At 39.0% G+C, this 20,284-nt stretch overlaps 1 protein-coding gene across 1 annotated transcript; it reads right to left on the reverse strand.

Moving 5' to 3' along the window:
• Positions 1-8,098: 8,098 nt before the first annotated feature.
• sts (steroid sulfatase (microsomal), isozyme S) lies at positions 8,099-18,503 on the reverse strand. Its single transcript, XM_062445560.1, has 10 exons — positions 18,404-18,503; positions 16,726-16,892; positions 15,437-15,558; positions 15,090-15,212; positions 13,490-13,901; positions 13,152-13,288; positions 12,497-12,634; positions 11,005-11,164; positions 10,622-10,743; positions 8,099-9,157 (listed from the first exon to the last, which is right to left on the reverse strand). Exons 1-10 carry the CDS (start codon positions 18,443-18,445, stop codon positions 8,796-8,798), a joined length of 1,785 nt encoding a protein of 594 aa, XP_062301544.1. The 5' UTR covers positions 18,446-18,503; the 3' UTR covers positions 8,099-8,795.
• Positions 18,504-20,284: the final 1,781 nt, after the last annotated feature.

Consider the following 20,284-nt stretch of genomic DNA (forward strand, 5'->3'; position numbering starts at 1 on the left):
AAACATGTTGGGAAACAATGTGGTGTTTTGTAATTTTTGAACTGATACCTTCCAAGTCCTTATATTAATAGGTTTATTGTGATGAAAGAAATACATTTTTTTGAATTGCCTGGTAATCCATCCAACAATAGTTGTCCTGATACTTCACCCTGAACCACAAATATCTCAATTCTTCATTAAGCAGAACCTTTTTGAAAGCCATGTCAATATTGATTTGGAGTGATTTTTTGGATGTGCATGAACAATTTCCCATTAATTAAATCATCACATGGGGAACCTGGAGCTTTTGAGACCCCTAAGAGTCTCAGGCCCCTGGGGAGTGCCAGCCATGAAAACATAAATGTCATGGGTTATTTGAAGCTTAAAATATATGAATCTTAAAGGAAACCCAAGATTTCTGAGATACTGTATTTCTTCTAATAGTGGCTGAGGCCTTCCCAGCTGCAGAGGGTACAGAGCCTTTATGGATTTATTAGAGAGAGGCTCATATTTTAGTACGAAGCCTCCTTATTTTCCGATCTGCTTCCATTTGTGTGTTCAGACCACTATTTATGTCCACCATGCTGGCTAAGTACATCTGCTGTAGGTATATTAGACTCACATCTAAGTGGGACTTATTTAAGAACAGTGATGATTTTACTTACTTATATAATGATCAATTAGCATAGCGAGCAATGGGTTCATCACTGCTATGTTTTTCATCATGCTGCATAATTCTATTATTCATTAAATTATTATTGCATGTGTTTTGCCTGTGGGAGACTAAGTACGCATGAGTGTCCATAAATTGATTTGCACAAATTAAATAAACCTGATATTTATATTAAAGCAAGCAAGAAACTAGAAACTAGCACTGGAAGAAGTGAAACCAGGGTGATGAGATAAGGGACAGGAGACATGGACCAGGGAATAGGATGACAGTATAGAAGCAGGCAAAAATGGCTTTAAGTGTAAACTGATGGAGAGTCTACGATCTGACAGGATGTATAAGTAAAGTCTTGTTGTTGTCTTGATTATGGTAAAGGTAGCAACTGTTGGTGCTCCACTCTGACTCTGCACATCTGTCTCCACTCACACAATGACACAATTCGAATCATGACATTCTCTGCTTTGGTCTGCTTCTTCATGAAACCCAATGGTAAATGGACTGTACTTATAGCACTTATCTACGGCTTTAACCACACAAAGCGCTTTTACACTACAAGTCACATTCACCCATTCACACACACACATTCATACACCATTAGTACAACCATCGGAAGCAACTCTGGGTTAAGTATCTTGCCCAAGGAGACATCAACATGAACCAACAATCTTCTGAATAGTGGACGACCTGCTCTACCTTCTTGAGAAATAAATGAGAGAATACAATTAAAGTGTACCCACCTTTATACTCACTTGAGCAACGCCATAGAAACATATTATAGCCCTACTAGAGACAAAGATCTCTCCATCCGTTGAACCAAATCTTTAATCTCCTTTATATCTTTGCTGTGTGCTGGTGAAAAGAGAGCTTGGAGGAACAAGGCAAAGCTCTCTATTTACTGCTTCATTTTTGTTTGGAGCCTCACCTGTGGCCTTGAGGTGGTCACAGTCACTGAGCAGCAACCAGGAGAAAATGTGTGGAGCTCAGCAATCCCCAAGGAACTCAGTGTTTAGTTGCAGGTCCTCTGCACTGAAAGGATTCGATGGGAGTTGGACATGTGTTAAAAAATGGCGACCCTATGCTCCTTCGGGTGATTCGGTTTGATGGCGTACAATGAGTAAGGGACTCTGAGGAGACCTCAGGGTGAATATAAGACAAGAAAAGCTGCATCACACATAGGAGTAGATAAAGGATGTATGGTCTGCTCTGCTTGACCTACTACTACAGCTGTGCTCCTCTGAACAGCCAGTGTCCACTAGGTATGTATCACACTGCACACTTCAACCTACCTTCAACCTCCAAATACACCAACCTCAATAAGGTGCGTCCAGTGGTGTTCCACCATTGATATTCAATCATACGTGTTGTTCTAAGCTTCAAAATATCACTTAATGTCATTTTTCCATAACTGCCAAATGCACTTAATAAAAATTGGCTGGTGGATCATTTCCAACAGCTTAAAGGGGACATGCCATGCTTTTTGTGGTATTCTCTTATTTATGTTGTTATGATGTTCCAAAACCTCAAGTTAACCTATGTAGAAATATTCCCTGCAAATCAAAAGTCATCTTGCTGAGGAGTTGACGTCAGCTTGGCACTTATGGCCATTAACAGCCATCCATTCCTACTTGGTTGCTAAGGTTGTTGTTAAGTTTTTTTTCCATGTGTTGTTTGCCTTGTCCACTCATATTTCAGATTGGATTCCTGCTCAAACATGTATATATGGGATGTATTTGAGTGGTTGAGTTGTAAGTTAACATTTTGAGTAAAGAATGAGAGAAGCAATCAGAACAGAGTGGGCTCATCAGGAAGGGGACCTTTAGAGATACACAAGCTACACAAGGGCCTACTTCAGACAGCGGCTGAACTCAGGGGCTGCAAAAAGGGTCAGTAGAAGTTACATAAGGAGACAGTCCAGTAGAGCTCCAGATTAAAAATATAGACCTGTCATATGTTCTTGATATGTGAATAAAACCAAACATTTTGTCTGCCCTTTGTTGTCTTGTAGCAGATAATGGTTAGTCTCTGTTCCTTTTGTATGAACCTAATCTCAGACATTGAGGTGTCACTACAGACCAGCCGCTGACTCTTAACCAACATGTGAGCTGTTGTTTATTATTCAGTGTTTCCATGATGATTATTTTTCCCAATCTGATTTTACTTTATCTCACCTCTATATTTTCTAGGAATATTTTATTGCTTTGTCTTTTTTATTATTGCTGTGCATGTTAATAAGTGTTCTCAATAACTTAAATGGTAAGTTTATATCTTACTGTATACTGCTCGCTATGCCTAACCCTTCAGACTTATAGTGAAGTGTAGTAGTGTGTAGTGTCATCTCTGTGAGTGCAGTTTCCTGACATCATCTTCTATATTTGTTCTAACATTTTGTTGATATTTGAGTCCACCAACATACCAATACCATTACCCGTATAGTAGTGTAGCTTTAACTGAAAATGCTTCATGGCAAATGCCTCTTATTGGCAAGTGTCTGATGCCAGACCTTTCTCTCAGGTCCTCAGGTGTTAAAGTAACTTAACCTGCAGGAGGCCTTCGTGTTAGAGCAGACTAACAATGACACAGACTTTGAAGAGGCATTGGAAGAAGAAAAAGGCTTTAATGCATCAGATAGTACAAGAGAGCAGTATTTTTTAAAAGCCATGCCCAGCGGGAGCAGCGGGAACCTGCGGGGATGTGCCTCGACTGCTCAGGGGCGATGCCTAATGGTTGGAATGGCAGCAGATGGATCGCAGTGTAGTCAAGTGCGTACGGTCTATTATGTGCACTGCAAGCCATCAAGTGGTCAGCCTCGCTGTAGTGCACTCATTCAAGAAATAGATGCATACACACATGAGGGGCAGTGAATAGTGTTACCTGGATACACACTCACACATCATCCATGTTGTATTAGAAAGGTTCTTCCTTTCCTGTAGCAGCATTGTATTGGATGGAGTATGGATGCTTTCAGCAGTGTGCAGTATGTTGAGCTTAGTGACTACTGTTTGGTGAAGGTTATGGTAATTTCATGCTTTGAACAAATAAAACACTTGATTAAGGTCAGGGAGACACTGTGGGTAAGGTTAATGAAAAGGTAAATGATAATTGCCGGTCTGTAATTGAATCCATAAACTCCCTACACACCCTTACTTTTCATGTCATCACATTTTGGCACTGAACATTGGCAGGAGACATATATCATGAGGTTCAGAACAGTTCAATCCCAGCCAGCATGTCCATATGGGCCAATATGGATATGCAAATATGGGTCCCAAGTGGGTTTGGGTTCCATGGTGGCTCCACCTGTTTGCCCATATGGGCTTTAGGTGGGTTCTGACTGGGTTTCAGGTGGGGCTCAACTAGGTGAGTTACACAAGACCCATGTAGGCCCTATATGTTTACCCATATTGGGCCTATTTTAAGTGGGATCAGAATGGACCTCAAATGGGGCCCATTTAGCCAGTCCACAAAGGCTTCACATGTGGGGCCCATGCTACTGAAATCATGTGGAACATACATTTTCCCAGTTCAAGCTCATGCCCACTCAGTGCCCAATTCCATGTAGCCCGTATTTAACCCATATGGGCCCACATGGACATGCTGGCTGGGATGTTTCCTAGAATATTTAGATGGTCCATGATGTGATGACATATAAAGATAAGATAAAGAAGATACATTTTTCTCCCATAGAAATGGACCTCCAGAGTGTGTAAATGTTAAAACGCTGTATTGGCGTTGTAGTGTGTTCACTGTCATCCTGTTGACAAAACAGATGGTGGCAGTATGAGAAAGAAGAAGAAACACAACATTTACAACAATGGTGGACGGCTCTATGCAAGTGTTGCTCTTTTTATTGTCTACTTTGACAGCTTGTTTAGAGTTAAATGTAGCTATATCTGCCACCTTTCTCTGCTCAGACTGTTGTTATGTGCTCGCAGTAAACTAAATGTCAGGAAACAGCCACAGAATTGGAAACAGTATATTGTTTCTTCTTCGCTGGTTTTCTATGGCTGGCTCTGTCCTCCACACATGCCCAGGAGGAGAATTATTTTAGTGTTTTAATATAGACAGAGGAATTTGCTGAAACAAGCCTCAACTCCTGCTGTGACGGGTTGTGCCTGCCATACAAAGATTGACCCAATCAAAAGAGACCACAGTCTCTGCAGAAAAATAAATACAATTTAAATATCTTCCATTTGGTAATTGTAATCTTAAATACACTGCTCAAAAAAATAAAAGGGAACGCAAAAATAACACATCCTAGATCTGAATGAATGAAATATTTTTATTAAATACTTTGTTCTTTACATAGTTGAATGTGCTGACAACAAAATCACCCTAAAAATATCAATGGAAATTAAATTCATTAACCCATGGAGGTCTGGATTTGGAGTCACACTCAAAATTAAAGTGGAAAAACACACTACAGGCTGATCCAACTTTGATGTAATGTCCTTAAAACAAGTCAAAATGAGGCCCGGTAATGTGTGTGGCCTCCACATGCCCGTATGACCTCCCTACAACGCCTGGGCATGCTCCTGATGAGGTGGCGGATGGTCTCCTGAGGGATCTCCTCCCAGACCTGGACTAAAGCATCCGCCAACTCATGGACAGTCTGTGGTGCAACGTGGCGTTGGTGGATGGAGCGAGACATGATGTCCCAGATGTGCTTTCATCTGTGAAGAGCACAGGGCGCCAGTGGCGAATTTGCCAATCTTGGTGTTCTCTGGCAGATGCCAAACGTTCTGCACGGTGTTGGGCTGTAAGCACAACCCCCACCTGTGGACGTCGGGCCCTCATACCACCCTCATGGAGTCTGTTTCTGACCGTTTGAGCAGACACATGCACATTTGTGGCCTGCTGGAGGTCATTTTGCAGGGCTCTGGCAGTGCTCCTCCTGTTCCTCCTTGCACAAAGGTGGAGGTAGCGGTCCTGCTGCTGGGTTGTTGCCCTCCTACGGCTTCCTCCACGTCTCCTGATGTACTGGCCTGTCTCCTGGTAGCGCCTTCATGCTCTGGACACTACGCTGACAGACACAGCAAACCTTCTTGCCACAGCTCGTATTGATGTGCCATCCTGGATGAGCTGCACTATCTGAGCCACTTGTGTGGGTTGTGTAGACTCCGTCTCATGCTACCACTAGAGTGAAAGCACCGCCAGCATTCAAAAGTGACCAAAACATCAGCCAGAAAGCATAGGAACTGAGAAGTGGTCTGTGGTCACCACCTGCAGAACAACTCCTTTATTGGGGGTGTCTTGCTAATTGCCTATAATTTCCACCTGTTGTCTATTCCAGTTGCACAACAGCATGTGAAATTGATTGTCAATCAGTGTTGCTTCCTAAGTGGACAGTTTGATTTCACAGAAGTGTGATTAACTTGGAGTTACATTGTGTTGTTTAAGTGTTCCTATTATATTGATTTCTTGGCAAAAATGAATTTTAAATTTAGTTGGACTTTAAAGAATCTGCTTTGTTCTTTAGATATATTTACTCACAATATATTGTGGAGACATATGTAATGGTTCTTGATAAATCAAGCAGAAGACCCTCACAGACCCTTGTTAAAGGATACTGTAGTTTGGTTTTCAGTTTGTGGTCTTAATACAATACTCACAGTTCTTGGTCACTGTAATAATTCCTACTCTCCATACTCACCCTGAAGATACTCTCTCTGCAGAATGCATTCGGAATTTCAGCTGATGATTCAGCAGTCTGAGTCAGCTGAATCGAGTTGGCATCTCTGGTTAAAGTCTGTTCAGAATGAAATTCCCTCAGACTGAATCTTGGACAAGTTCTCACTCTTTTCTAAAGATAGTTCTGAGAGTTGACTCTTTTTTCTCATACATGTTCTGTAGTTGGGATCATCTCTGCTGAATTCAAGTCTTTGTTGAAATTAAATTCCTCATTCCTCAGAACCCCTTAGGGACCACCCTGAAACCTTTTTTTTTTTTTTTTTTAAGAATCACTGATCTTCAGGTAAAAATTCTGCAATGTTGGACTCAAACAACAGATGCCAGTATTTCTCCACACACAGCTGCTCTATCAATTCATCAGAATACATCAGGTGCAGCACACAAAGTATTTAGAAAGGGAAGTGTATAGCGAGGACACCTGGAATATATGTGTATAGAAATCCTGCTGAGGTTGTGTATGACATTGGCCATGAATGAGTCAGTTAGTTTGAATATGTACAAAAGCTCACAGGTTGCTGATTGTTCTGTAACATGAAGTGCAGTGGGGAAAAAAACACATGTAAAGTTAGTTATACCATTTAAAGAGTTATCATTAAAGAAACTATTTTGCTATTATATAACCTGCTATACTTAATTTATATAGTGCTTCTCAAAAAATACTTTACAAAAGACATAAACCAATAAATGTATGATGTAATGATACATATGCTAAAAAGAAGATTTAGATAAACATGCAGAACTCTCATGCCTGATCTCCTCCAGCAGCTTCATTCAGAGCTGAACTGACTGGTTTATAGACTCAACCTGAGAGACAAATACCTGCCAGAGAATAGGGGTTTATACAGGGTTAGCAGGCCAGAGGGAGCCACCCCATCCATACATGCCTTAATTGTGATCATTAAATCTTAAAATCTACTCTAAAACACACTGGGACCAATTTAGAGGCAATAAAATAACACAATAATGTGATTTTATGAGTTGTATTTTTCTATTGGATGTTGTGAGGGAGGGGTGCTGCAGCATTATGAAGTAGCTGAAGGTTGTACTGAATCAGTTGCAGTAATTAAAAAATAAAGTTAAGGTTTAGGAAGGAAGAAACCCAACACACATTAAAGAATATACAAGAACTAGAATACACACATATAACACAATATAAATATTATCTGTATGTGTGCGTGTGTGAAGTTGATTGGATGAGAAATGTTCATTAGAGATGTTCATCAAAGATATCATTATAAAAAACACTTATCTTGACCTCTCCAATATGGCGGATGCACAGATGCAGAACTGCAACATACAGTTACAGTTGTATACTGTTTCTGTATCTATACAGAAACAGTAACATCATCATTTTTTTACATGCTATAATCTATAATACAGTTATATTTATCAATATAGTTTTAGAGATGAAAGTAGACAGGAGTACAAGGAGATGCAGCATACAGTGAAGAGAGGGGTGGCGAAGGCTATGGAAAAAGGTGTATGGTGAGTTGTTTTGGTCACTAAGGAAGGAGAAAAAGACTGCTGGGAAGGATGTGCAGCAGGTTAGGGTGATGAAAGATAGAGATGTAAATGTGCTGACAGATGTGTTTGTTTCTGAAGATGAAGAGTAATTGGTTGAATCAGTGAGGATCTGAGTTACAAAACAAGACCTGAAATGATCTGGAATGTTTCCGTGCTTGAATTCTATCTTCAGTCCAGACAGTCAGTGTTTGCACAGCTTCACATTTTTGTTCCTCAGGCTCAGACCTTCACACATTAACGTCTCAGCTTTAATTTGATGAGTTCACATCGATGTAGAAAGAACTGTGTGGGAGATAAAGAGCTTTTAATACATGCCCAAAAGTTTAGGGGTTCATGAGTAATTGGACAAATACACACCTAACCTGACATTCAGTTCAATTATTGCAAAACTAAGGTGCTTCATCATCAAACCAAAACATATTAAATTATATTATTATATTGGTTTCTAATTAGCTTTTTTCTCAAAGGAGAACACAGGAGCAGAGGTGTTTGCAGTAGCAGATAAAAATGCTATTTAATTTCAGTGGGACACAATGATATGAGATTGAGACTGATATTTATCTTTTCATCTCATTCTTGGAAAGCACCAATAATTATATTTCCTAAAATGTTGAACTTCATTTGGCTTCTTTAAAACAATCTGTTTTTATGTGCTGTTTGGACAGAAGGGATGCAAAGTGCCATTCATAAGAAACAGTTATATCATCTTTCATTGTCAATTAAGCTTATTTGAATTTGACAGACTCTTCCTTCACCTCCACTGTTTTTCTGCCCATTTCATTGTTTCATGTGCAAATGACTCGTCACCATAACGACCAGTGTCTCCCCCTCTTTTATAGAGTTGGGAAAGTACCACTGAAGCTGCAAATGGACTGTCTGGTGGAGTCAGGTTTGAAGTGCTGGAGTCCCAGATGCAGCTCAGCTTCAGTCAGTATTAAGCAGTGAGCAGGTCCTGCTGGCACTGACAGAGCTGGCTGAGTGTGGAGCAGCAGGGCTGCAGCCACGGCTTCCACATCAGGTTCCATGAAGTGATCTGGCTCTCTACAGGCTTCACTGAGCTCTGATGCCTCTGTGCAGCCTCCTCCATCACCGCCAGGATAGAGTCAAAGTCAGGCTCAGTGTCAGGAGTCAGCGGCGTGCTCTCTGTGGGATCCCTCGACAGGTCAAAGAGCAGCGGAGGATTGTGGTAAGTCACATGGTCCGACGTGCAGAAGCAGACGTGTGTGTGGAGGCAGGATGTCTCGTTCTCTGGGTAGAAGTTTGGTGTGAAGTAAAAAGCTTTCCACACTGCGTTGCCTGCACAAAGAGACACACAATCTCAGTTATTGTATTGCTGTCACCTCATATCATCATATCAAGGGCACAAGCTGTTTGGAAAACTTAAAAGGGAATTTTAAAGAAGCAGGTATGTAGGTACGAGTAAGTGCAAAAAAGGAGGCATTTAGAAACAAAAATATGAATGAATTCCAACAACTTCAACAAAAATACATCATCTGTGTGACATGCTGTAGTTTTCCCACTAAAAATGTTCAATCATCTTGTTCAATCACATTCTTATAACTGCATCCAGTCCTCCAGAATCTATGAATCTGTAAATACTGTTCATTCCTATGTGTACAAACCTACTGTATGGGATTAGCATTTTAGGACCATGATTGGCTCCAATCTAGTTATGATGTCACAAAATAAGCTTGTATGAGAGCACAGAGAAACTTCAGCAGGTGATAACAAACTGAACATGTGTCGATCAATCTGCACAGTGAAGGTTCTGATTTATTAAAGTCTCGATGTAAGACTGACGAGTATATGTAACAGTGGAAATAATCTGCATACTGGCCTTGAAGCCATTTCATCAGAATGCAACATTTTGCCTTTAACATGACTATGTTGTTGTATTGATGGAATGATACCTACTCTATTATATTAATAGTACTGTAGTATATAATGTGGAAATATACATAATGTTATATGTGTGACAGCACATTCCTAAACATAAACTTTTTTTGAAAAATATTATCAGCTTGTTTAAAATAAAAGGAACCCAAAAGTAGGCCTGTCATCATAACTACTTTTGTTGGACGATATATTGTCTCAGAAATAATCGCGATAAATGATTTTTATTAAAATATCAACCTGGATATGTGCAGAGTATCCTCCATTTTTAAAATCACAGCTTATGTAAAAAAATAAAATCTTGTGGAAACTCAACTGAGAAACCATTTATGGATAAAATAACCAGATGTATTTTAATCCAGACAGATACCTGATTTAAACATAAGTCATGCCTGCACTGATTTGCAGTATTACCCACAACAGTCTAACACATCCAGAGATATATAAAGGAATATGGCAGATCTCTGCTGTCTCACAATATATATGTAGTATACTAGTTTGTTTGTGGTCATTTTATAGACTGAAATAAACACTGCTTTAACTAGATTTTGACACAGTGTCCCTCTACGAGAGACCAGATTAGTTCATAATGCAGCATCTGCCTTAGTTATTTTTGTCCTTTGTGCAAATGTACTAAAAAATGTACACTAAATTACACTTTTATATTATCATAACTGCTTTAGTTGGACGATATATTGTCTCAGAAATAATTATTGTCATTTGAAGATAATTTTATATCACTGATATAATGATAATATAATATATAATTATTGTAACAGGTCTACTCAAAAGTGGTAGCTGTTATACTTGATATATGTGTGTATCTAGATGATGTGAGAGATATCTACAGATATAATACTGACTTACTGTTTTGGGGATGCCACCTGACTGCGTTTAAGTAGGCGTTGCAGTAATGGAACAGAAACTCGTGCTTGGACCTTTCAACTGTCCCCTGAAGCAAATCCATGATGTCATGACCGTCTATCTCCCTGCAGACCCAGAGGACAGCAATTCAACAGTTAATCATCTAACACATTCAGCTTCTCATTACTGTGAATCACAATGGCTGCTGATCAAAGACTGTGGATTACCTTAATACCCCTCTGTTCATTAGCAAACATGTTTCCTGTGCTCAGATCCTGCAGCAACACTGCCAGCTCACTCACACATTCTGACTCTCTCTTCTTTAAAATGTGACCTAGATTTCCGGCCGCGCTGCTTTTTTGACTGACGTGTGGAAGCAGCCTCACCTGTCCTGTGGGACCGTGGCTCCGCTCAGCCGCACCACCGTAGGAAACAGGTCCATGTTGCTGGTGGGCTCGTCCACCTGCCTGCCACCGGGGATTTTACCAGGCCAACGCAGAATTCCCGGGACCCGGATTCCTCCCTCCCAATTTGTGGACTTCCCTGCTGCTCAAAGGAACAAAAAAAAGAAAGAAAACACAAGGACACCATAACTCAGCTGTGTTCTAGTCTAGACACAGCAAATGCTGGAAGTGAAGGAACAAGTTGCTACTTAAGAGCGGCCACACGCAGAGATAACAGAGCATAGCAGACGGTGGCTGCCTTGCACGACTCTAACTGCTCTCTGAATAAGGTCTGTGGAGTCCAGACTGCAGGATTACATCAAATCTGAGTCCACACTGTGAAACCTTTGTCTACAAGTCAGCCTTAAAACACTGACAAGAGTCTACTGCTGCAAACCAGTCCTGCTGGTTGGTGTTATTTCCTGGAAAGTTCTGCAACAGTGACTTAGTTCAGTTTGCAGAGGAATTTCCTTGAAAGCATTTCTATCCATGCATTCATATCTGTTGAGTTGATGCTTGACTTTAGGCATGTGCAGCTGACCTGCTGTGTGTAAAAGATTCTATAGGTTTTAATTGGAATCAATGAATTGAAAGTATTGCAACTGACTCTTCATAAAGTATGTTTCTCTTTTTCATTTATATCACATTTTTCAAACACACTTTTTCAAATATTAAATTGCAGAATATTAAATAAAGTGGAATTAATATAGTAATAATAACAAGTGATGTTAAATCATGAATTACTAAAACGCTGAGTTAAACAAATAAAATAAAAATAGCACATTCAAGAGAAAGAAATTGCTGCCTAATCTCCTCCAGCAGGTTGTTCAAGAATCACAGGGCGTTGACTCCAAAGGCTCAGTCTTCTCTGTTTCTTAGCTTTGACCTAGAAATGACTAACAGAAGACTGCTGGAGGGTTTCCAGCTGCATTCAGGCTCATAAGGGGTTCGTGATAATCAGTAATAACCCCAAACGTGCTTTAAAAGTAAGTCATTTTTTAATCAATTCTAAACATTTTAAGGGATCAGAAGTAGACCTGTCACTACTTTAGTTGGACGATATATTGTCTCAGAAATAATCATAATAAAGAATATTATTGTCATTTGAAGTCTCCACTCAGGACGTGCACAGTGAGGAATGGAGGACACTACTTGCTTAGCCAATGTGACATGAATAGCCTCTTAGCTGCTGATAATTAAGCTATTGTACAATAAGTCAATAATTATTGTGACAGGTCTAATCCGAAGTTTATGGGATGAGGTTTCATGAGACTAAATAAAGAATGTATATAGTTGAGTGTATTTCAAGGCCCAGTCAGTCATTTTAACCATACAAAAATGACAGGTGTATAATTCATTATCTCAGATCACATGACATACTGTATATCTGCTGTCTGTCACTGGTGTACAGTTAGAGATGGAAAAGCACCTTTACCTTTATATATTCCATTCCATCCTCTGTGGACTTCCCCTCTGGCAGAGATCTCCTCCAGGTGAGCCCCCTGGTCTGAAGTCAGGTAAACCAGAGTGTTCTCTGCAAGTTGGAGCCTGTCCAGAGTCTGCATGATCTGACCTGAGAACAGACACAATATACAGCACATGAAGTGTGACTTTAAAGGGTGGGTTCACATTTATTTCAACTCTCTGTCTTAAAGAATGATAATAATACAGTACAGTATATACACTGAAGGAGTTATTGATCACTGGAATCATTCTTCCATTTCATATGGGAGGTAAAATAATCCCTTAATTACACAATTACAATGGAAGAGATAGGGGGTAAAACCCACCGTCTTTAAGCTTTGAACTTATTCTATAACTTTCCTTTTCAGTTACTCAGGGTAATCCACAGAGCACACTGGAGTCAGTTTTCATAGGGACTACTTATTGGGTAGGAAATAGCTCCACTGAACAATATTGAGCATGAGGTCTGTGGATTATCCAAAATAAAGGGGAAAATGTTTCCTGGAGAAAACTACATTCTACTGATTATGATGATGATAATAATAATAATAACAGAGCTTTTGCAGTCAGGGTCCCAGATTTTGACTTATTTTTAAATGACACAACATACACGTACTATGTCTTACCTACACTCCAATCCACCTCATGGACAGCGTCTCCATAGATACCGTGTCGGCTTGTTCCTCTGAACGGCGCTGAGGCAAACATGGCTGTGTGCACCTGCAGGAAGGAGAAAAACAGCAGGAAAGGCCTCGCTGAGTTCCTGCAGATACAGAAAATACTTATTATTCTACCAGCATGAGAATAAATACAGTGCATAAACACTTTTCTTCAAAGTGACATCACAGATCAAAGACTGCAGCTTTATCCTATCGTTTAGAGAAGCTGCTGTTGCTGAATGTGCTTTCTTTACAATACATTCTTTCTAAAGTGCTGTATGTAGCTTCAATTTTTTGACATGTACCTTTCTATGAAGCCCACGGCCTCGTGAGTCATCCTCCGAGTCAGGTTTTCAGATGTGAACGGCTGCTCCACAACTCTGTGATCCCTCATCAGCACGCAGTTGAGATACGGGATGACTTGAATGAATCCTGCTATCAGACATGTGACCGTGACCAGCAGACACACGAGGCTCAGGATCAGCCGTCTGCTGATGGTGATGAGGCCGCTGTAGTGGAGTAAAGCTGCAGTGAGCAGGATGATAGCCAGCGTCCTGTACGGTAAGTATTTATACACCATGAACACGGTGCCGTGGCCCGGCTGGCAGTCCCGCAGGTTGGTCAAAGGGATGCCGAAGAAATAGTTGAAGCCGTGGATGCTGGGGTGGTGGCAGTGATCATCGCTGCTCTCACAGTTAAGCCCCAGGTGCCATTTTCCTGGAAGATAGAAAACATTTACAAAAGAATGAAAAAGAAATCTAAAGAAGTATCGTTTTATTGAGCTCAAACTCAAAAACGTTCTTCTTCCTTGTCAAAACCTGCCTCCTACATTACTGCTGAACACAGTGTTGTACCTTCAAAGTCTCCACGCTGACAGTACAATACAGCACACCTCCAGAAGAGCCAACATACACTCAACTTGTAATAGTTACGTGGTTTTACCTGTAAGACTCGTGCTTTAATGCTACGATGTGAAAAAAAACATCAGATTTCTACAGTCAGAGAAATAAAAAGTGTGCTATTAGTTCTGTAATAAAAATCCAAGCGCACTGCAGAGCATCTCTCTGATTGGCTGCTGTCTCTGGATGGTAGACTGTTGTGGGTAATACTGCAAATCAGTGCAGGCATGACTTATGTTTAAATCAGGTATCTGTCTGGATTAAAATACATCTGGTTATTTTATCCATAAATGGTTTCTCAGTTGAGTTTCCAGAAGATTTTTTACATAAGCTGTGATTTTAAAAAAGGGAGCATATTGTGTGCATTTCCAGGTTGATATTTTTAATCTACTCTTTTTTTAATCTGCTCTACTGGAATATCTTTGCATGATTTACAGTTAAAAACTTCTTATTTATCTCACACTTGCTCCGTCTGAAAGAGGCTGTTTTAGCTCCTGCCTCTTTAACGTTTCCCTCCTGATGAGCCCAGTTTGTCTGACCAATCAGCTTCCACGAGCTGCTCCAGAGTTAACGTCACCAAAACAAGAAACAAACTAGAAAAGTAGGATTTGTTTGATTAAAGGACAGCACATAATGTCAGTTAATCTGGACTTCCTGTAGTCATTAAGCCTACAGTATGTCATGGAAAGACACTGTAACTCAGGTTCTTTACATATAAATATCATTAGGACTGTCATGATAACTGCTTTTGTTAGACGATATATCGTCTATGAAATAATCACGATTAACGATATTATTGTCATTTGAAAATCATTCAGTATAATAAGGCGGGGGGGGGGGGGGGGGGGCTATCATATGATAAGTCAATATAACGATATATAGACATGATGATGTTGATAATTATGTTATTGTATGATAAGTTGATCATTATTGTGACAGGCTTAAATATCGTTATAACTCTTCAACACATGACAAACATCTGAAATAAAGGATGACAGCAGCGCACCTATCAGAGCAGTCTCATAGCCTTGTTGTTTCGCGATCTTTGCGAAGGTCACCTCTGTGCTCGGAAGACCTCCGGATGCTGCGTTAAATATAAAGACGCCGGGTCTGTTAGTCCCAGCTACACCTGTTACACAAGAAAGGGAAGAAAACGAATGATTGCAACATTCTTCTTCAAAAGGCCATGACTGGACTCATGGAAATACCTCCTGTTTAATAATTCAGTATCTAAATGAATGTCTCTCCTCAGGCAGAGGAGTAAAAGATTAGTTTAATGTGACACATGTTTAACAGCTCACTGTTGCCTGCAGACCAACATTAAACACTTTGTTGTGCTGGTGTTAAACTGGCCTGATCGTATCGGGTATCGTCCGGTGAGGAATGCTGCCCTGCTGGGAGTGCAGAGGCTGGCTGCAGCGATGTGATGTGTCAGCTTCACTCCTTCCTGCGCTAACTGGTCAATATTAGGAGTCCTGAAAAAAACACAATGCATCACAGGTCAAAGATCACATTCACACACACACAGCCTGATGCTAACTAAACACAGCGTCTGACAGCACTGAATGTGAGTGAGAAAAGGTCTGCTGTACTTAATGATAGATATGAGTAACTCTCAATTCATGATCACTCAGAACTGATTCAAAGAGCTTCTCTACCATCCAACAAGCAAGTGTGAAGCAGTATACACACACACCTACACAGATGTTACTTTGTTTTATTTTGATTTTATGTTCTTCAGTTTTTTTGAAATGATAATGCAAGTTGTAGAACTGTTATGTATAGGCTGATATACTTAAACATCTCAATGCCCACATGCCTGTTTTGTTTTATAATATGTTTAAAAACCTTAATAAATTATGGTTTAAAAAAAAAAAAAAAAAAAAAAAAGATAAGGGATAATGCAAGTTAAAATAGTATCACTTCCACTTGTTACACACAAGTTGTAATACTGATGTTCTGTTGGTTTCCTACTCCAGTCCCTTGTTTGGCTTTTAGTAACAGAAAGAAAGAAAAAAGTTACATTCAATTTAAAAAATAAATTAAACATTTCAAGTCCTGCCATATTAAACATGCATACAGCCAGCCGTTAATGCTTTTATTAAAAACCTGATATATCTTGAGTTATTGTTATTTCGGTCTCATCATCAGTGGTCTTGCTCTCATGTTTTGTTACTTTAAAGAAAAGAAGAGTTTTAAGGGTTGCTAGTTTTATTTGTGATGATTTCTAAGCAGATTTATGAATATTTCCACTATCTTCAAATAATGTGAGTCAAACTGAATTTAAAAAAAAAATGTTTATCATGTCTGTGTGTTTAGTAGTACTGTCACATTATAAAGCAGATTTATTTTGTTTGGGTTTTTTAAACTTTTTTTTGGCATATTTTCCTTTATTTGTCAGCTACTTATAAAAAAGGAAAGAGGGAAATTAAAAAGGAATAAAAAGAGGGCAGGAGAAGTGTTTAGTGTCGAAGGAATATTAAGGAAATCAGCAAAAGATAAAGAGTTTTTGAAAGCAACAGGATTAGATAAAAGATTATTGAAAAATGATTGAATTTTTGCATTAATGAATACAGTAGTAAAATTATACTTAAGCCATCAAGCAGCACAGGGCCACAGAACGTAGCTCAATGTGTCTTTACCTCAGTGTTTTATTGCCATAGCAGCCCAGGTCTCCAATTCCCATGTCATCCACCATCATCAGGACAAAATTAGGCTTGTTGTTCTCCTGTAGAGAGACACCGCTCACCCCAAAGAGCAGCAGAGAGGACAGCAGCCACCAGGACTTCATGTTGTCAGAGCAGGAACACTGAATGAACAGAGACACCAAATATGTACATTTGTGGTTTATACTGTAGATCAAACGGCAGCCAATCATATCCAATCATCCTGGAATCCTCCCAGCTGACTGTAGGTGTTCTTAAATCAACAGCAGCTGGATGACATCAAACTTTCATTCAATTCTACAGCTGACTGACTGTTTTTTTTCTACATGGTCTATGAATTGTGAAAAATGTAATAAGCAGATAAGGTATCAGCCAGACGTTACCGATCCATTAAACACTGCTTTGTTCATTTTGCTGCAGCGAGCTCATTCTGATGCATTAAAAGGTAAAGATGAGACATCCAGAGCCAGTTCTAAAGATCTGTATCAGAGTCGATCCAGGCATATTTTTAAGGATGCGTAGTCTATGTGGTTTATGTGAGTGAATATATGAGTGTGTTATACAGATATTGAATGCTGCCCAGAGATGAATAAAGAGATTCAAGTGAAAAACATCTCAAAAGACAAAGAAAAGCAGCGAATCTTCACAAATGACTGGCTGGAAGCAGGGAATGTTTGACATTTATACTTTAAAAATAACTGAAAGTATACATAAAGTAGGACTGAAGGTGATGGTTGTTATAAGATATTTAGACAAGGGAAAACAGCAGATGTAATTGTGTAAAGGGTTAGAACTAGGGCCTGACTGATACTGGATTTTAGGGGCCAATACCCAAAAATACCCATATTAATATATAGGCTGATAATGTTATATGTATATAATATATTTGTACATACATAAAAATAATATGTTACAGTTTAACAATAACGTTTATTATCAGTGGACTGAAACAGTAAACACCACTGGGAATATAATAATTATAATAAATATAAATAATAATAAAAATAAATAAATAACAAAAACAAAGAATAAAAAACATGCACATATTAAACATGAATAAAGAAAAAGAATCAAATATAAAAACTATTTAAAAAGTCAAATATCGGCATATAACAAACAACATATTGGCCGATACCGATATATCTGTGATAGGTCAATATCAGCCAATAATATCTGCTGACTGATATAACAGTGACACTAGCAACCATTTTTAAAACTGTTTTGTATTTTTATTTTACATGTGTGTGTGTGTGTGTGTGTTATGTGGAAGTCTGTTCCCCTGTCGATATGTGTTCACCCTTCTTCATAACCCTAACTTATCGTCTTCTGAGATGTTTAATAGTACCCCAAGCTTACCTTAACCCTAGCCAGCTAACCGTAACCATGACCTAACTACTACCGCGGATGTGGTGATATGACAAACACATTTTTAACAGCAGGGGAACATTATTGGAGGGGGGAACAAACTTGGACATAACACCGGGTAGGGTCAAACAGCAAGAGCTCCAGCTGGACTTTGAGTTGTGAGTTGTAGACACTTTCGTTGCTGTTCCGGACAAATGTTCAACCTGACACTTTGCTGCGGGTGTGTAATATTTCAGGAATAATTCATAGTCGTGTTTGGCGTGAAATGGCAGCAGGTGCAGTGACTGACCTGTCCTGTATTCCGCTGTGTGAAGTAGTTCAGGTGCTTCATGTCTATCTTCAGCCCTGACAGTATTCAAACTTTCCGGAACAGTGCTGTACTGTCAATCGCGAATCTCGCGATACGTCAATTCAGAGCTTGTTCATATTGCAGAATAATAGAGCGTCGTTTCCGGTCTGGGGTTTCAAAACAAAACTTGATGGAAGCCTTTTGAGAGATAAAAATTGAAAAAGAAAAGAAAATAAACAGGACCAGTACATTATTAAAAAATACAGAATATTCAATAAAACTGAAACAGTTTACATCAATTTGAATTCAGGAAAGCCAAAATATGTTATCCATTGAATTGCATTGCATTGAACCCTCAAAGACATTAAAGGAAAGCTTCACAGTTTTTTAAAGTCTGTACTAAACCAGGATTGTCTTTATACTTTATCAACAGTCTAAAAGCAAATATCACATCTGCACCTTTTCTCTTAACCGAGCTTCCTCGACTCATTTTCATTCTATGTCTGATCAGCTTTATACCTCTGGAGTTACTACAGCTCTGCACATCACCTTATTCTCGAAAATCTGTACCAGTACACTTCTTCTCCACTCCTCAGGCATCCTCTCACTTTTCAATATTGTGTTAAACAATCTAGTTAAGAACTCTGCTCCTAAACATCTCCATGCCTCTACGGGTATGTCATCTGGACCTCTTCATCCTCTTCATAGCTGCCCTCACGCCCTTCCTGATTCACTCTCCTCACCTCATCCAACCTTCTCTCTCTCTCTGTCTCTTTCTTACTTTCTGTATTCATCTGGCCCTCAAAGTACTCCTTCCACCTTCCCCACAGTCTCTCCTCTTTAGAGCCAGAGCTGAATTTTCAATCAGATACAGAAGTCTCTTATTTCCTCCTCAAAGTCAAGCAGAGCACGGATGAAATCTTTTTTTACCAAAAGTAAGACTGAATGCTCCTGAAAATGTCAAATGGTGTAACCACAAAAGAATGATAAATATTACATATTTTATCACCTACAGTGTATTTAAGTGGATTTATACTAATAATGACTTCATTAAAAAAAAATGTAAATGTTTCCTGAAATCCATGATTCCCCAGATGAAATGTAATATTTAGAACAATTGTATTCCATTACCTTTATTTAATATAAAAAGTTATAATGTAAGATCATGCCAAACTAGTTGATATGGTGTTTTATTGAGAATTTACTGTTTTTAAACAAGTTGAATTATTTGATACAACGTTTTTATGGTTACACCACTTAGACATGTTTGCCATAATCCTCTAATATATTCTCTCAAAATGGATTAAAAGCAGAAATTTGATGCTGAGTGTGAACTTGCTGAATGTGTGCAAGTTATTCATACATTTATTTTCACATTTTAACCCTTTAAATTTAACTAAACCACATGGACACAAGAAATCCTCATTGACCCATATGTGTGTGTGTGTGTGTGTATGTGTGTATGTGTGTATATATATATAATTTGGGCTTTTCTCTCACTGCACAGGTAAATAAAATTCAAACTCGACACAGTTTTGTGATGAAGTGATATGTTGTGTAAGAAAAGGGAATATATGGTATAACCCGAAAAATATGTAATTATAACAAAATATCTTAAGTGAAAAAGATCATTGAATGAAAAATGTATGTAATTATTTGTAAGTACATAAACACACTGCTGTAAAAAAAAAAAAAAAAAAAACATCCCTCCATTCATTGCATCCTGTACATAACACAATGCACAACATAATACAGATGTAATGTGTTCTGCAGCTTTTAGTCTACATCATTTAGAGGAAGCAGAGGTTTGCTGTTATGTGGAGCTATTTGTTTCCAGCATCAGTAAAGGCAGCTCTCATACCTCCATGGATACATCTCTCT

The sequence above is a fragment of the Scomber scombrus genome, chromosome 24 (genome assembly GCF_963691925.1).
Source record: "Scomber scombrus chromosome 24, fScoSco1.1, whole genome shotgun sequence".
NCBI lineage: Eukaryota > Metazoa > Chordata > Actinopteri > Scombriformes > Scombridae > Scomber > Scomber scombrus.

Excerpts from the sequence above, each read along its gene's own strand:
- sts (XM_062445560.1), bottom strand. The coding sequence starts at position 18,445 with ATGAAGCACCTGAACTACTTCACACAGCGGAATACAGGACAG. Across the intron at positions 11,165-12,496 it reads ATGGAATGGAATATATAAAG|CAGGGAAGTCCACAAATTGG; the intron begins GTAAAGGTGCTT and ends TCCTTTGAGCAG. Across the intron at positions 10,744-11,004 it reads GCCACGGTCCCACAGGACAG|GGAGATAGACGGTCATGACA; the intron begins GTGAGGCTGCTT and ends CTGGGTCTGCAG.